At 35.6% G+C, this 15,551-nt stretch overlaps 1 protein-coding gene across 1 annotated transcript in view; it reads right to left on the bottom strand.

Moving 5' to 3' along the window:
* FOXP2 (forkhead box P2) overlaps nucleotides 1-15,551 on the bottom strand; it is a 579,712-nt gene that overhangs the window by 23,038 nt on the left and 541,123 nt on the right. Inside the window, exons 18-19 of the mRNA XM_070468584.1 lie at nucleotides 14,790-14,859; nucleotides 13,878-14,041 (exon numbers count right to left, since the gene is read on the bottom strand). Of these exons, the coding sequence (XP_070324685.1) occupies nucleotides 13,878-14,041; nucleotides 14,790-14,859 (234 nt within the window). The remainder of the gene's footprint in view (nucleotides 1-13,877; nucleotides 14,042-14,789; nucleotides 14,860-15,551) is intronic.

The raw sequence follows: 15,551 nt of genomic DNA, 5'->3' as shown, positions 1-15,551 counted from the left end.
AGGCCAGTTTTTGGTTTTCGTTGTTATTTTTGAGTAGCTATCTTAGAAGATGGCTTTCCTGGTGGCTTATACAGTCTGCCAGCCTGCAACACAGGATACATAGGATCAATCCAAGGCTTTCCTGGTGCCTCAAATGGTAAAGAATGCGCCTACAATGCGGGAGACCTGGGTTCAGTCTCTGGGTTGGGAAGATCCCTTGGAGGAGGGCATGGAAACCCACTTCATTATTCCTGCCTGGACAGAGGAACCTGTCCATTATTCCCATGGACAGAGGAACCTGGCGGGCTACAGTCCATGGAGTTGCCAAGAGTTGGACATGACTGAACGACTAAGCACAGCACAGCACAGCCCAGGATCAATCCCTGGGTCAGGAAGATTCCTCGGAGAAGGAAACAGCAATCACCCCAGTGTTCTTGCCTGGGAACTCTCAAGAACAGAGGAGCCTGATGGGCTAGAGGTCACGGGGTTGCAGAAGAGTCAGACATGACTTAGCAACTAAACAACAACGACAACATCTTGGAAGATATAAACACTTCAAATAAAACTTTATTTATTTATGTATTTTTGTCTGTGCTGGGACTCTGTTGCTGACAGGGCCTTTCTCTAGTTGCATAGAGTAGGGGCTACTATCTAGTTGCTGTATGAGGGCTTCTCATTGTGGAGGCCTCATTGTTGTGGAGCATGGGCTCTAGGGTGTGCAGAATTCAGTAGTTGCTTCACCGTGGCCTCAGTGGTTGTCACTTCCCAGCTTGAGCATACAGGCTCAATAGTTGCCATGCACAGGCTTAGCTGCTCCATGACATGTGGGATCTTCCCAGATCAGGGATCAAACCCATGTCTCCTGCATTGGCAGGCAGATTCTTTACCAATGAGTTACTATAAGTGAAGTGAAGTGAAGTTGCTCAGTTGTGTCTGACTCTGCAACCCCATGGACTGTAGCCTACCAGGCTCCTCCATCCATGGGATTTTCTAGGCAAGAGTACTGGAGTGGATTGCCATTTCCTTCTCCAGAGGATCTTCCCAATCCAGGGATCGAACCCGGGTCTCCCGCAGTGTAGGCAGATGCTTTACCTTACCATCTGAGCCACAAGGGAAGTCCCCAAATAACACATTTTTAGGAAGTCATTTTTTTTTTCCTCAAAAAAGAAGTTTCACAGGGAAACTGGTAAAATAACTGATCTCATTTAGAAAGCATATGAAAAATGGAGATTGTGGAAATTCAATTTTACTTTCCTTCTAGTATATGTACAAGGAAATTATCTAATTATATTTGGAATTTAATGGAAGATTTATAAAAATGGCAAGTTTAGTTATCTCCATTTGAATAAAGTCAGGTTGAAATGAGAAACAATTCATGTTTCTTAAATGTTTGCAACTTCTAGAATAATGTTTTATTTAGAAAGTATTTTAGTTTAACATATCACAGAAATAAGCTAATAAATGAAACTAAAGTTTTAAATGGAAAAGATTTCTTTTAAAGAAAATATTTTGGAAGTACTTTTTAAAATGAGAGTTGATCTTAGGCTAACAAGAGTAATTAAATAACTAAAATTATTTATACAGTCATTAAGAAAATACTTGTTGTTCAGTTGCTAAGTTGAGTCTGACTCTTTGTGACCTCATGGACTGCCAGCATGCCAGACTCCCCTTTCCTTTACTATCTCCCAGAGTTTACTCAAATTCATGTCCTTTGAGTTGGTGATGCTATCTAACCATCTCATCCTCTGTGGTCCCTTCTCCTTTCGCCTTCACTCTTTCCCACCTTCAGGGTCTTTTCCAGTGTTATCTCTTTTGTACCAAGTGGCCAGTGTATTGGAAATTCAGCTTTAGCATCAGTCCTTCCAATGAGTATTCAGGGTTGATTTCCTTTAGGATTGACTGGTTTGATCTCCCTGCAGTCCAGGGGACTCTCAAAGAGTCTTCTCCAGCACCACAATAAGAAAAAATCAGTTTTTCAGTGCTCAGCCTTCTTTATGGTCCAAGTTTCATTTCTATACATGACTACCAGAAAAAAATAAAGCTTTGACTGTATGGACTTTTGACGGTAAAGTGATGTCTCTGCTTTTTAATACTGTCTAGGTTTGTCACAGCTTTCCTTCCAAGGAGCAAGCATTTTATACTTCATGGCTGCAATCACTGTCTGCAGTGATTTTGGAGCCCAAGAAAATAAAATCCGTCATTGCTTCCACTTTTTCCCCTTCTATTTCCCATGAAGTGATGGAACCAGATGCCATGATCTTAGTTTTCTGAATGTTGAGTTTCAAACCAGTTTTTTCACTCTCCTTCCCCCTTATCAAGAGGCTCTTTAGTTCCTCATTGCTGTCTGCCATTAGAGTGGGATCATCTGCATATCTGAGGTTGTTGATATTTCTCCCGGCAATCTTGATTCCAGCTTGTGATTTATCTAGCCCAGCATTTCGCACAATGTACTCTGTATATAAGTTAAATAAGTAGGGTGACAATATAGTTCAAAATATGAATTTTGAACCAGTATTGTATGTCCAGTTCTAACTGTTGCTTCTTGACATATAGATTTCTCAGGGGACAGACGAGGTGGTCTGGTATTCCCATCTCTTTAAGAACTTTTCACAGTTTGTTGTGATCCACAGAGTCAAAGGCTTTCTCGTAGTCAATGAAGCAGAATTAGATTTACTCTGGAGTTCCCTTGATTTCTCTATGATTCAACAAATGTTGGAAATCTGATCTCTGGCTCCTCTGCCTTTTCTAAACCCAGTTTGTACATCTGGAAGTTCTTGGTTCACATAACTGCCAAAGCCTAGCTTGAAGGATTTTCAGCATAACCTTAACTAGCATGTGAAGTTAGTGAAACTGGATGGCAGTGTGAACATTCTTTGGCATTGGCCTTCTTTGGGACTGGAATGAAAACTGACCTTTCCAGTCCTGTGGTCACTGCTGGGTTGTCCAAATTTGCTGACGTTCTGAGTGCAGAACTTTAACGGCATCATCTTTTAAGATTTGAAATATCTCAGTTGGAATTCCATCACCTCAACTAGCTTTGTTCTTACTAATGCTTCCTAAGGCCCCCTTGACTTCACAGTCCACGGTTTCTGGCTCTAAGTGAGTACCACACCATCTTGGTTATCTACATTTATGGTTTTATTCTTCTGATATAGTAATCCTGATTTCTTCTACTAAAATCTAGACTTTTAAGTTCTAAATTTAAGCACACATTAAAGATTTAATTCTCTTATGTACAGAAGTGAATAATATTGGATAATTAAAAACAACTAGAAGTGACAAATTAGCTCTTATTTTATCAATCAAGAACTTATAAAACAGATCTTTACTAACATGACTCAATATTTTTCTAATTTTATTATTTTTCAGGACTCTTCTCTTTTGTAAACTAAAATAACATTAAGCATTTTTATATTGAAAGAACTGACATTCCTTTTATTTGGATGTTTGCACATAATTGCCATTAGAGCAGTGCCCAAACCTCATCCTGGTTAAACAGATAAAAATCCTGCTTATTTCTGGATGAAAATGAAAATATTCCTCCTCTCAGAAATGTACTACCATTAAAAGAGGATAGAAAAATTGGAGTGAACAAATGATTCCTGTTCCATATATATCTTGTTTAGTTTGCTTTATTCAGAATATAATTAGAAAATGCCCTACGAAATTTCTGGCTAAGGATAAACAGCTAAAGAAATTTTAATTTTTCATCTTGAAGTCAGATTTCAATGTTAGTACTAATATATTTAATAAATCTTATAACTCCCATACTCTATGTAGCCATTTAGTGTTTGATTTCAAAGGAATGTTATTTCCTTATAAATGTAATACCATTTTCTCTCATAAGCTATATTGCCATACTTAGGATGTAGTTTATAATTCTATTCTACATCCCAAAAGATTTGACTCCAAGGTAGAGTTCCAAAGTTCCATTTTAAGTCAATAGAAGTTCTAAGAACTATAATAAAAAGGCAGATTAAGGTTAATGAAACCTAATTTTATAAATCAAATGTATACCTATATACATGTATGTATATGAAATTTCCCTAAGATTTCTTGCCCTTACCTTCAACATTTTACTGTAATTTGTTAAAATTTATGCAACACTGTTTAAAGAAACTGGATTTTATATGATTTGGAGGCTCACTCCCAAATGAATTCACATAGTTTTGCTGTAGTGATGATTAAAAAACACAACTAAATTCCTTAAGATTTACCATGTTATGTGATTTATAAGAGTAATAGATGTGATCAGAACAGCTGCAATAAAATGAAAATACAAACGTAGTTACTTTGATCATTGAGGAGAACAAATATATCATGTCTAATCTCAGAATCAAAATAGTTTCCCATTGAGATACAAGTGGTATCCTTCCATTTTGTGACTCATAAGTGGTAGCTTTCAATAAACATTCAAGTATAGGTCTAAAGAACCTTTATATTTCTAATGTGCTGGCCAGAGAAATAAAAGAAAATCTAAATTATATCTTGACATTTGACCATTAAGTCAGCTTTGCTGCTGCTTCATCAGTCCTTTGAACATTTATCTAAAAATTGTTCTTGCCTTGTTCCTTGGACCAAGTTTCAGTCAGAAACGTCGGGATGACTATATGGTCCTATTTCTCTCTAACTCCTCTTTGATAATTGGGGTTCTGGTTCCTTGAAGATCAGGACTCCAAAGTCCCACCACTGCGCACCACGGCTCTGGCCAGTCCTCCCTGACAGAGCTCACACATTCTTCCTGGACTGCTGGTTCCTCTGCCAAGCTACCCTGGTGGGATGCTGTCCATCCACGGCTTGCTCTTGGAGAAGCTGTTTCTTGGATATCTGGACAGGTATCTTCACTAGGATTACATATGGTTTGTGTCACGAGGTCTATCTAATCTCTGAGATTGGTTGCTTTGCTGGAGCTATTCTTTTGCTTGAATTAAACTGTAGGACTGACAAAATGTTCAGTTTCCTCCAAACTGTGCTTAGCTATGTTCTGTTAGTTCTTGGCTTGAGAATGGAATAGAGAGTAAAAATATTTATCTTTTATTATAAATCTAGTAAATTATGTCTTTTCTGACCTGCTAATTAACAAAAGGGACCTGAGATTTAATGTTTAAAATGCAAATTTATCAAGAATAAGATAACATTATGTGACCAAGGATTACTTCTGCTCCTGCCTTTTACATGCCCGGGTAATGTTACACCATTTTCAGTCCTCAAACATTAAGATTGTGGTAAGCACACTGAAGAATGTTAGCTTCCACTAGTTATGTGAAATTATCTGGTCATCAGTTGCTTATATAAACTGTTTAATTCTATCCGACTCATAGAAACTGCTTATGGGATTTAGGAACCCTGAGGTAGAGGTTTATACTGTGTTTTATTGGTGTCAGAGTTTTTAAATACAATGTTGTACTTATCTGAAAGGTAAATTTAAAATTCTCCCAAAGTAGTTAAAATGCATATAATTTTAACATATATTAAAACAATATCTTATGTAAATTACCTTCACAATAAGTAATATTTTGAAGTGATAGTCAACTTTACATAATAAATTCTTTAGTCATAAAATACCAAAAGTCACCCAAAGACATCCACTTCCGTAATCCCTATGTAAAAGCTGAAGTTAAAATACCATATGGGTATGTGAAACCCTTCATTCTTCCCTGGTGCTAGAAGGGAAAAATTTAATACTGAATAATAATTGTCATTTTTAAACAATTCAGTCCATTACTTTTTGACCCTTAGCAAAATGAAATTTCTAAGGCTCAGTGTTAGTGCAAACGAAGATGTACTTTCTAACAAAGTGTCTTCTTTAGATATAAAGCAGAAGCAGTAAGCTGCAATACTGTCAGCTAAAAATTTTTTGACACTCTTTGCCTAAATTGTAGGGATTCATACCACAAATGTCAGATACCATCTGTATAGTTCTATAAAAATCCTTTAAAACCCTATAGGAACCCACAAATTTCCACAATTGGCACGGTGGGGATACAGCACTTTTTAGCTGAAGGCACTGTATCTATGGGAGGATCTTTTTATTAGGAGGAACTAGAATGAGTTGTAAGTGCCACATATGGGGACTAGAATAATGTAAAAAAGAACAGCAGTTACTGAGCCATACTTGTAACACTTAAAAAAAAAGAGAGATGATAAAGAGCTGGCATAGTCATAAGTTCTGTACAATCACTTTGGCAAGAGATCTCAAAGCTAACTAGCAAAGTTAATAAAAAAAAAAAGTTTAGAGATCAAATAAAAAATAGAATTAAAACAGAATGAAAATTATAAGGCCCAGAAATGTTAGGAAAAAATTAAAGATGACTGAAAAATTACGAATTAAAACATCTGTTAAAACATATGTAAAGGAAAAAATGTTTTTACGTTTAGAGGTTCTTAATGCATCTTAATGATTCAAAATATCAGCAAACCTAGTACAGACTTAACAGGTATGAAAACAATGAGTATTTCACTTGTTCAAGTCACTTTCAATAGCTTTCCTCTGATATACAGAGCCACTCCAATTTCAAATGCTTTTTTTCAGAGAGATCTAAGATCTGTAGGGATTTTATATAAAATATCACCAACCAAAGGTGTAGGATCTGCAAATTCTACATGTACCTACAAATAGCAATTTAAATTTTAAGGCAGCCACAGATAATAGAAGGAAGAAAGGTAATATTATATACTTGAAATTTTTCATTATGTTTCAAGACAATTCACAAGTTATATTAGATTTTCAACACTCTTCTACATAATTGGCATCTAGCAGTGTCCCTTTTAACTGTCTTTGGTTGCAAAGGATTATTGCTAGGAGAGGCTGGAGTTTATCATTGGAGTTATACAACAAACAGGTTCTCAAGAAGCAGAGGATGTTGTAAAGATGACTGACTGGGACATGTAATGCATAGAATGTTCTGGGGTATGTAGAATGTGGATTCAATATGTTAATAAAATGACTGATATGGTCTCCATTGCAGTCCTGGAATAATACTACACTACTCCTTTTGTGTGAATGCTGTGGCCTTTGATTCCCTTACCCTGAGCGAGGTTCTGGCTTCGAAGAACACAACAAAATTATTTTCTAGTCTTATAAGAGCCATATTAACATTCTATACAGAAATCTATACAGAAGGATCATTAACTTGCAACCTCAAATATTTGCTTTCATAAGAGGGAGACAATCATAATCACCTGCAACTAATATAGAATATTAACAGATAGAACTTTAAAATGGCATGGAGGCTAAGAGGATTCAGGAATAACACATTAGAAATGAAACTCAACAGTAGGAGACTCTAATAATCAGAAAGTGGAACTGCATGACAATGGAAGGCTTTATGCATAGAGCCCGCCACATAAAACCAGCTCAGAAGGTACATTCATTTTGATCTCTAGAAACAAAATTTGAAAACATAAAAATGGGGACTTCATTTAACATTTTTACAAGAGAAAGAAAAGGCAAATCTGAGCCAACTTATTGAGAGTGAGGAGAAACAATTGCTTAATAAAAAAGAAACAACTGACTTGAACTAAGTGTGGAGGGTACATCATTAAATTTCTCTTGGCTTCGAGTTTGGAAGGACACAGGAAATGGATTGATTCTATCAGTGTGAGTTCCCCTTCCAGGTCTACTCCAAATGTTTTCTTCTCTTTTCATTCATTTAAGTCTAACACAAGGGAGAAGAAAGTAAGTTCAAATTATTTCTGCCTGAACACAGCATCAATCTTAACTCTTCATGTAGTTTTTATGAGAGGCAAACACTGATATAAAATAGGAAAAAGTGAAAGTGTTAGTCCCTCAGTTGTGTCTGACTTTGTGACCCTATGGACTGTAGCCCACCAGGTTCCCGTATCCATGGATTTCTCCAGGCAATAATAATGGAGTGGGTAGCCATTCCTTTCTCCAGGGGATCATCCCAACCCAGGGATCAATTGTGGGTCTCCTGCATTGTAGGCAGATTCTTTACTATCTGAGCCACCAGGGAAGCCAATAATCTATAAAACTCCGGAAAGTCAGGTAATCAGGGAATATTGGCACGGAGGTGCAGAAGGAAAGATATTATAAATTGTAAAGATACTCATATTCTTATTGGAAGTGTCTTTTACATTTCTTTAGACCATGATGGCTCTAGAACCCTTACAACAGCAGTAGAAAATACATTTTAGAACTCTACTTGATCGAAAAGAGTGAAAAAAACAAGTTTCAACAAATTCTTAGGTAAAATCTATAATATTCCACCTGGCTTTAACATGTCCTACTTTCTGCTAAAATTCTCTTGAACATTCATCTGATTAATACTGTATTAATCTCAATAATTTTTGCTTTCTTTTTTATTTCACCCTCCATATGATAATATTTAACAAGGGCTAGGAGGATAATCACAAATGCAGTGAAGACCTGCCCCTTTCTAGTCCCCTAACTTTGGACGGTTATAAAATACATATTAACTAAATAAATAACATTCAAAAAAATCATAAATGTACTGTCAATATTTCAAAAAAATCTCTTAACTAATATTCTATTTAATTATCTCTTCTTCTGAAATTTCTTCTTCTCTATTCCTCTTCAGAGTTTTAAGAGAATCCTGGATTCTACTTTTGGAGGGATTACTTCTTGAAATCAAACCATTTTTAATTACTGTCACCTCCCATTTGATTCTTTATAATCAGTATCACATGGTTATTGAGTGCTTGCTTTGCATAGTATAATGTCTTAGGGGTTTCATATACTATAATATATCCAAAACACAGTCTCTGTCTTTAAGGGATCTTCCATTAGGAGAGAGATAATTACAAAACGAGCATGTCTGTGTGCAAGAACACATGAGCATTTGCACAAATCACACACACACACACACACACACACACACACACACACTATGCTAGTTACAAATAATGGTACACATAACAAGTTCTTCAGAAATACGGAGATGAGTGTAGGTCCTGGCTGCAAAATTACTTGGGAAAGCCTCCTGGAAAACTAGGATGAGACCCTTAAGGAAAGGTAGAATTTAGAAAAGAGAGGAGAATGAAAAGCAGAAAAAGTAGAGAAGAAAGGCAAAGAGTTAAGGCAAAACAAATGTATTAGTTTGGCAAAAGCCTTCATTCAGGACAGTCTAAGGGTAAAAGCCACAGTGCCAGGACGTGTTAAACATGAAGCATCAAAATGAAGAACATGGATGATAATTTGGCCCCTTTTCCTCTAAAAGTAATTTATGAGAAGCACTAAACCATAATTACTCTTCTTTTGTACAGCTTCAAAACATCTTTTCTATCAACTTCGAGAATACCTCTATATTTTACTATTCTGGAGTTGAATAGAGACTAAGTAAAGAAATAGTTTATTTCACTGTTCCCTAAAACTAAGGACATTTACATTCTTGGATTCAGCAAGTAAGATATTGATTATTTTCTTAATAAAAATGTTTCAATGATCAATATTTTAGGTATTATTTAATACTATAGGTATATCCAGATGAGCTAAAGCATCCTTTGACAGCACACTATTGAATGTTATAATTTCTGTATCGAAATATGTAAAGACATTCTCAAATAGTAACTAGGAAGATATACATTTACAAATATACACATCCTAGATTTGATAAGGTAAAGGTAAACAGATGCTGTGACTCCTTCCAAACAAAAAGCCCACAAGACTAATGAAGAGAAGCAAGTGGCTCCCTGTAATATGAATGTGCAAAATTAAAGCATGATAAACTGATATCTACATAAACATTAAACCATTATTTTATACATTGTCCATGATCTTCTCAGATATGTCATGAGTGGTTCAATGAATGACTCTTTCTTCAAATGGAGAAAGTATTCAGAGGCTAAATTCCTAAAATGACACACACACACACCAGTCTTTATCTGTTTGACCATTGCCTCTAGAAAGTGAGAAATGATTTTGTGATAAACGGTCTTGTTTTTAAACAAGCATTTCTACACAAATCTTTAGAGTTGAAGCAGGAAAAAACAAACAAACAAACTTACAGGTGCTGTTAGATTGACATTAACCAAAGTGTCTCTATCCAATTCTTCAGTTCTCTCACGCTGCAGCTATCTGTTTAATTTTACCTTAAATTTTTCTAACGCCCTTTCCCCTCCTTTATTCATTTTGGTTAAGCTGAGCTCATCACCTTTTCCCCCTTGAGCCTGTTCTCTCATGCCTTCTCTTGGTGGGCTTCTAAAGTTGCTGTGAAAGTGAAAGGCACTAAGTTGTGTCTGACTCTTTGCGACCCCTTGGACTGTACCATGGATTTCTCCAAGCCAGAATATTGTAGTGGGTAGGAGTTCCCTTCTCCAGAGGAGATAGAACTGGGGTTCCCTGAATTGCAGGTGGATTCTTCACCAGCTGAGCTACCAGGGAAGCCCTTAAAGTTGCTATGAGTTTTCCTAATTTTCCTTTTTTGTCCCCAGCATTCAACCAGTTGTCTTGTCATGGATTCCTTGCCCTCCATGGGCTGTCTTGCACTTAAGTCACATACTGCATCCCGCAAGGACTCATCTTCAGCTTTGAATCTCTCCAACTCCAGAATGTCCTACCTCACATTAGTTTTACTCAGGCATAGTTCACTCAGTACACCTTCAGATTACTCATTCTAAAGCACATCTCTGACTATGTGAAACTCAAGCCCATAACATTAACAGGCTCCATACTGATAAAACAAACATCATAGCTTGATCTTTAAAGCACTCAACAATCTGGTCTCCTTTCATATATTCTAAATTCTATTTCCCTTTTAACATTCCAAATTCCTGTCAGACCTCGTATTCACTGTTCTCCAGACATATGTCATGTGCTCTTGCTCTGGGTTGATATTTTTCTGTTTGAATTGTTCATTGCCTCCAACCTTAACTTACATCTTATCTCAAACATCTCTTATCTCACCGACTCTGAGGAAGGTGCTCCCTACCATAAACTCCTGTCTTACATTCTTTCACTTTTACGGGATCTGCTTACTTCATGAATTATAAGAGGAGGTATAAGCAAAAGAAAAGGGGCTATCAAGGAAAGTAACCACACAGTTATGGAGTGTCTATAAAAAATGTATTAAAATGCAAAATATTTTTATATTGTTTATGATCTTCTTTATAGCAATAATGAAGTATTACAGGAAATAATATAAATCAGTAACTCTGAACACAGCACTATGAGGGACACAAGGAACAATTTATTATGTTCCAGGCACTCATTTCATTTTCAAGAATCCAGTGAGGTTCATTTTATTACGACTTACCTCACTTTCAGCTGAGAAAGCTGAGGAAAGAAATAAATCTTAGCTATGAAGTGTTAACTCTGGGATTGGAACCCCCACAATCTACCACCAGAGCTCAAATACTAGGCCTCTCTGCCTCTTGCTAAAAACTGCATCAGCGTAATTTCCCTCGCCATCCCCTCACCAATAACAACAAGGACCATACCATGATTTCATTTCAGGACATATGACTGTGTCATTGAAATGTAAACAAACAAACAAACAGACAAAAAACCTTTCACTTCTGTCTAGTTTTAAAAGAACTTTGAAGTGCATTCAATTATATGCAGCCAAATTTTGATGAGAGAATTAGATAAAACTTTTTCTTTGTCTTATGATAAACATTAAATTCCTTAACATTCTTTATTTCCAAACATCTTAAAATTCTATAAAGATAAAGATATAGAATACTGAAGTGACATTCCATCAATAATATTTGACATCGAATATACAAAATGTTAATGGCAGAGCAGAAACAGATTCAAAGAGAATGTTGACCAATATTCTGCAAGATAATTAAACATATGATTACAATTTATACAATTTAGGAAAAGACAAAATTTAGTCTTCCTCCAATTTTTGTCTTTTCTGAATCTATTTCCAGTAAGCCAAGGGAAGCTTTCCTTTTATTCTGTATGGGAAAGACACACAAATATATCTCACATGCATTAATTCATATAAGCATAAAATGTACAATAAATGTGGCAGTACATCGGACATTAAATACTCAATTTTTATATACTGTTTTATACACACTATTTTTTCTGAGATATTTTATAATTAAGGTGTAACTTAATAAAATGAAAAAGTAAAAAACAGCAATTGACAAACAAAAACTACTACTTATCTATCAATGCTGTGATTTAGCCCAATTATTATTTTAGGTTCTAAAATGCAGTGTTTAATAAACTATTTTATTGAGTCAGTCATTTTTAAAATTTTAATATTCTTATCATCGGACACAAGTTTTAAAAACCACCTCCCCTACATACTCTCTACATATAATTCACAACAAACCCTACAGATCACATAGGAGCTCAAGGAGTTGCATCAATAGCTTAAACACTGTCATTACAAACATATTTCATTTGTCTGAAATAGGTATTTTTTAAAGAGGGGAAAACATGATCTAACTCTTGTTTGCTCTTTAAAGTTTTATTGTTTTAGCATTTTACACAGGGAGTGAGCATTAGCATACTCAGGAGAATGGCTGAAAGTAAAAGGTCTCAAGCTACCCACTGCATGGCTGAGAGGATAAAGCACGGATATAAAAACTTTTGTCAGATTGCACACTTTCCTCATGTTAAGAGTACTGCTACTCTCAAGAGCATATATTCATGTTCTTTCTACTTCGAGTTTTATTACTTCTTTTGTATTATTTAATACATCTAAAGACACTTCCAAAAGACAAATTTTTCCATTTTGAAAAAGTAATGGTTTGGAACCTGATAAAATACATTAATGTTCACCGTGTGTTTTTCACAAAGGTGATAGAGTAAAAGTGCTATAAAGCAATTAGGCATACAATCTTAAAGACATTAATATGTCAAATAAAATGAGATGTCTAAAAAGTCAACAAAAATAATATCCTGTGAAAGGTCAAATGGAAATAGGCCCCAAGAAAGACCGTATTTCTCTTTCAGGCCTCTGACTAGATATTTAGTAAAAAAATACAGAAAGAGAATATAAGAATGAGAGAAAGTACTGTTCTTACCTCAATAACTTGAAAATAGAAGTACATGATGTTTAACTCTCAGAAGTATGGACATTAAGTTACAATACATCCTAACTGAATGAATTGCTCAGGATTCAGATTCTAATTTTTCCTCCTGAACTCTAAGTTTTAACAGGGTCCATACTTTTTAGTAAACAAGAAACTGATATGCTCGGCTTATTGAATAAGGCCAGGCATTTTTTCAAGTGTCATACACATTTCTGAAATCCACAATACATCAATTTTTAATACATCTACTCTCTCAGCTCCATTAAAAAGATGGTAGGGGAAAGATTTTAGAGTAATTAATGATATAGTTAGCTGCTAAATATTAATAGGAATCGTAGTCTTGCATAAAATATAACATATAAACCTTGCCAATACAGACGCACCAGTAATTAAAGTTGAATATGTAATTACACTGATTTATAAGACAGGCAAAAAGTTACACTTTACTAGCTTCTATGTAAACTGTGGCTAACAGTTAAACTTTGCATTTTACGGTTTATAAAAACGGGCAATATCTTGACTACAGTTCATAAATGGTTTAGAGACCTGTAATAGTAGTAAAAATTATGACAACTTATTCCATCATGAATATTCTTATTGCACCATACAAACCAAACTGTGATAATGATCCATAAGATGAAGACTTATCTTAGACACTTCTATACACCCAAGAGAATGTTAGTAGCACTAAGAATTTGTAGAGGACTGCCAGTACAATCATTACAGGACATTGGAGAGAATCTAAAAGCTGTACTAAAACCAATTCTGATACACTTTTTTATATCATGAACCTGGTGAAGTTTAACTCCATTTAAATTTGTATTTTTTACTTATACACCATTCAAAACTTCAGAAGACTACTAAATTTGAGAAGCATGGGAGTATAGGTTCTTCCCCTGATGGAGTCTGTGAGCCCCACTTACATGTGTGGCTGAGGCGAGCAGCCTGGGCTGCTGTTCCCATTGCTGTCGATATGATCCAGGGAACCATTGAGGTCTTCGTGGACAGCCTGCAGCAGGCCGCTGGAGGCGTTATTGACCAGCCCGGGGTTACTGAGCAAAGGTAGACTGCTCTCTGCCAAGGCAGCCTAGTGAAATGAAGAGGGTGTAAAACAACTTTGGAAATGCCCTTTCAAATAATTTTTAAAACATCTATCTTCTAATGGTTTTCAATTCCGATACAGGTATTTCAGAGGCATTTCAATAAAATGTATGGGAAAGACCAAGGTTCCTAACTGGCAACTTGTGGCAGCAACACCAAGGAAATTAAGTGTGACGTTCAAATAGAAACAACTGTTCTCCCAGCAAACTTTCTCACTCATGTTTCAGCCTCCCATATAATGAAAGAGTATCCTCACATGAAGCAAAATACCCCAAGATAATATAAGCAGTTGCTCTGCTTTTTAAAAATGACCAGAACTTAACTCAAAATAAAGAAGTCCTGACATTTGCCTCCTCTGCATAAAAATTATATATTATAATTAAACTTTAAAGTTTTTGCCACAAGCACCATGTTCCCCAACACTATGATGTGAAATCATTTATGACAGCCTGGATAAATATTAATGCATAGCCACATGCATTTGCAAAAGCTTCTATCAATCTAGCATTTGCAGAAAAATCGAGTGTTCCAGATTTTGCCACAGGGTGTCCTTCTTGCTTCTTCACATCAAAAGTAGCTTGAATTAGAACCAGTGCTGCCTATAGTACTAGGTACTACAACTTACTTGGATGATAAACCAACTATTAAGAATAATGACAATCCCACCTAAATACAAAGTCATGCCAAAATATTCAGATACAAGGATAATGAGAAGGCACATTTAATGATATTACCTGCAAACTGGCATTCAGAGCTGCTCCATAGCCTAAACTGGTAGGTATGTTTTTTACTAAGGTTGGGCTTCTGCAAGAAAAAATAGATGATTTATTAGTTAAAATGTAAAGAATGTGGATCTCGATAAACTCAGCTAAAAAGATATGTTCTACTTTGTTGCTTCACACAACTACTACAGAATGGATGCATATAAGACCACAGAAATCAGGTAATACAGTTCAAACATGTAATTTTTTACACAGTACACACACACACACACACACACACACACACACACACACACATACACACATATCAATCTGGCTTAGGAAATATATAAATTTAATCCAGGAATCTAAGTAATGAAACTTTATCTAGACTATGGTGTACAGGCAAAGTAGAACATGACCTTGAGGATCCCCAAAACTGTTTCTTGCTAGGTGGAGGTTTTACATCCAAGAGGAACAACATTCATATAAAATTTTTTAAATGTAAATATACAACACAATTACCAATTTGATGCAATCAGGAAATAATTAATGGTTAATTCCTAGAACACCATGAATTAACATAACAAATTACCATAGTTAATTAAATGACAACATAATGGATTAACTATTTCTTGAATGCAGAAATTAGCACATCCTTGACTACAGAAATCAAAAATGAAGGGCTAAAGAGCAGATAAAATACATTAAGGTCACGTCTTCAGAGAAGGTAGCAGCAGTTTGGGGGAGCAGGTAAATGCTACATGGAGTTCATTTATTCAGTCCCAAATGTAT

The sequence above is a fragment of the Odocoileus virginianus genome, chromosome 1 (genome assembly GCF_023699985.2).
Source record: "Odocoileus virginianus isolate 20LAN1187 ecotype Illinois chromosome 1, Ovbor_1.2, whole genome shotgun sequence".
NCBI classification, from domain to species: Eukaryota; Metazoa; Chordata; class Mammalia; order Artiodactyla; family Cervidae; genus Odocoileus; species Odocoileus virginianus.
This window is presented reverse-complemented; position numbering and strand designations above follow the sequence as displayed.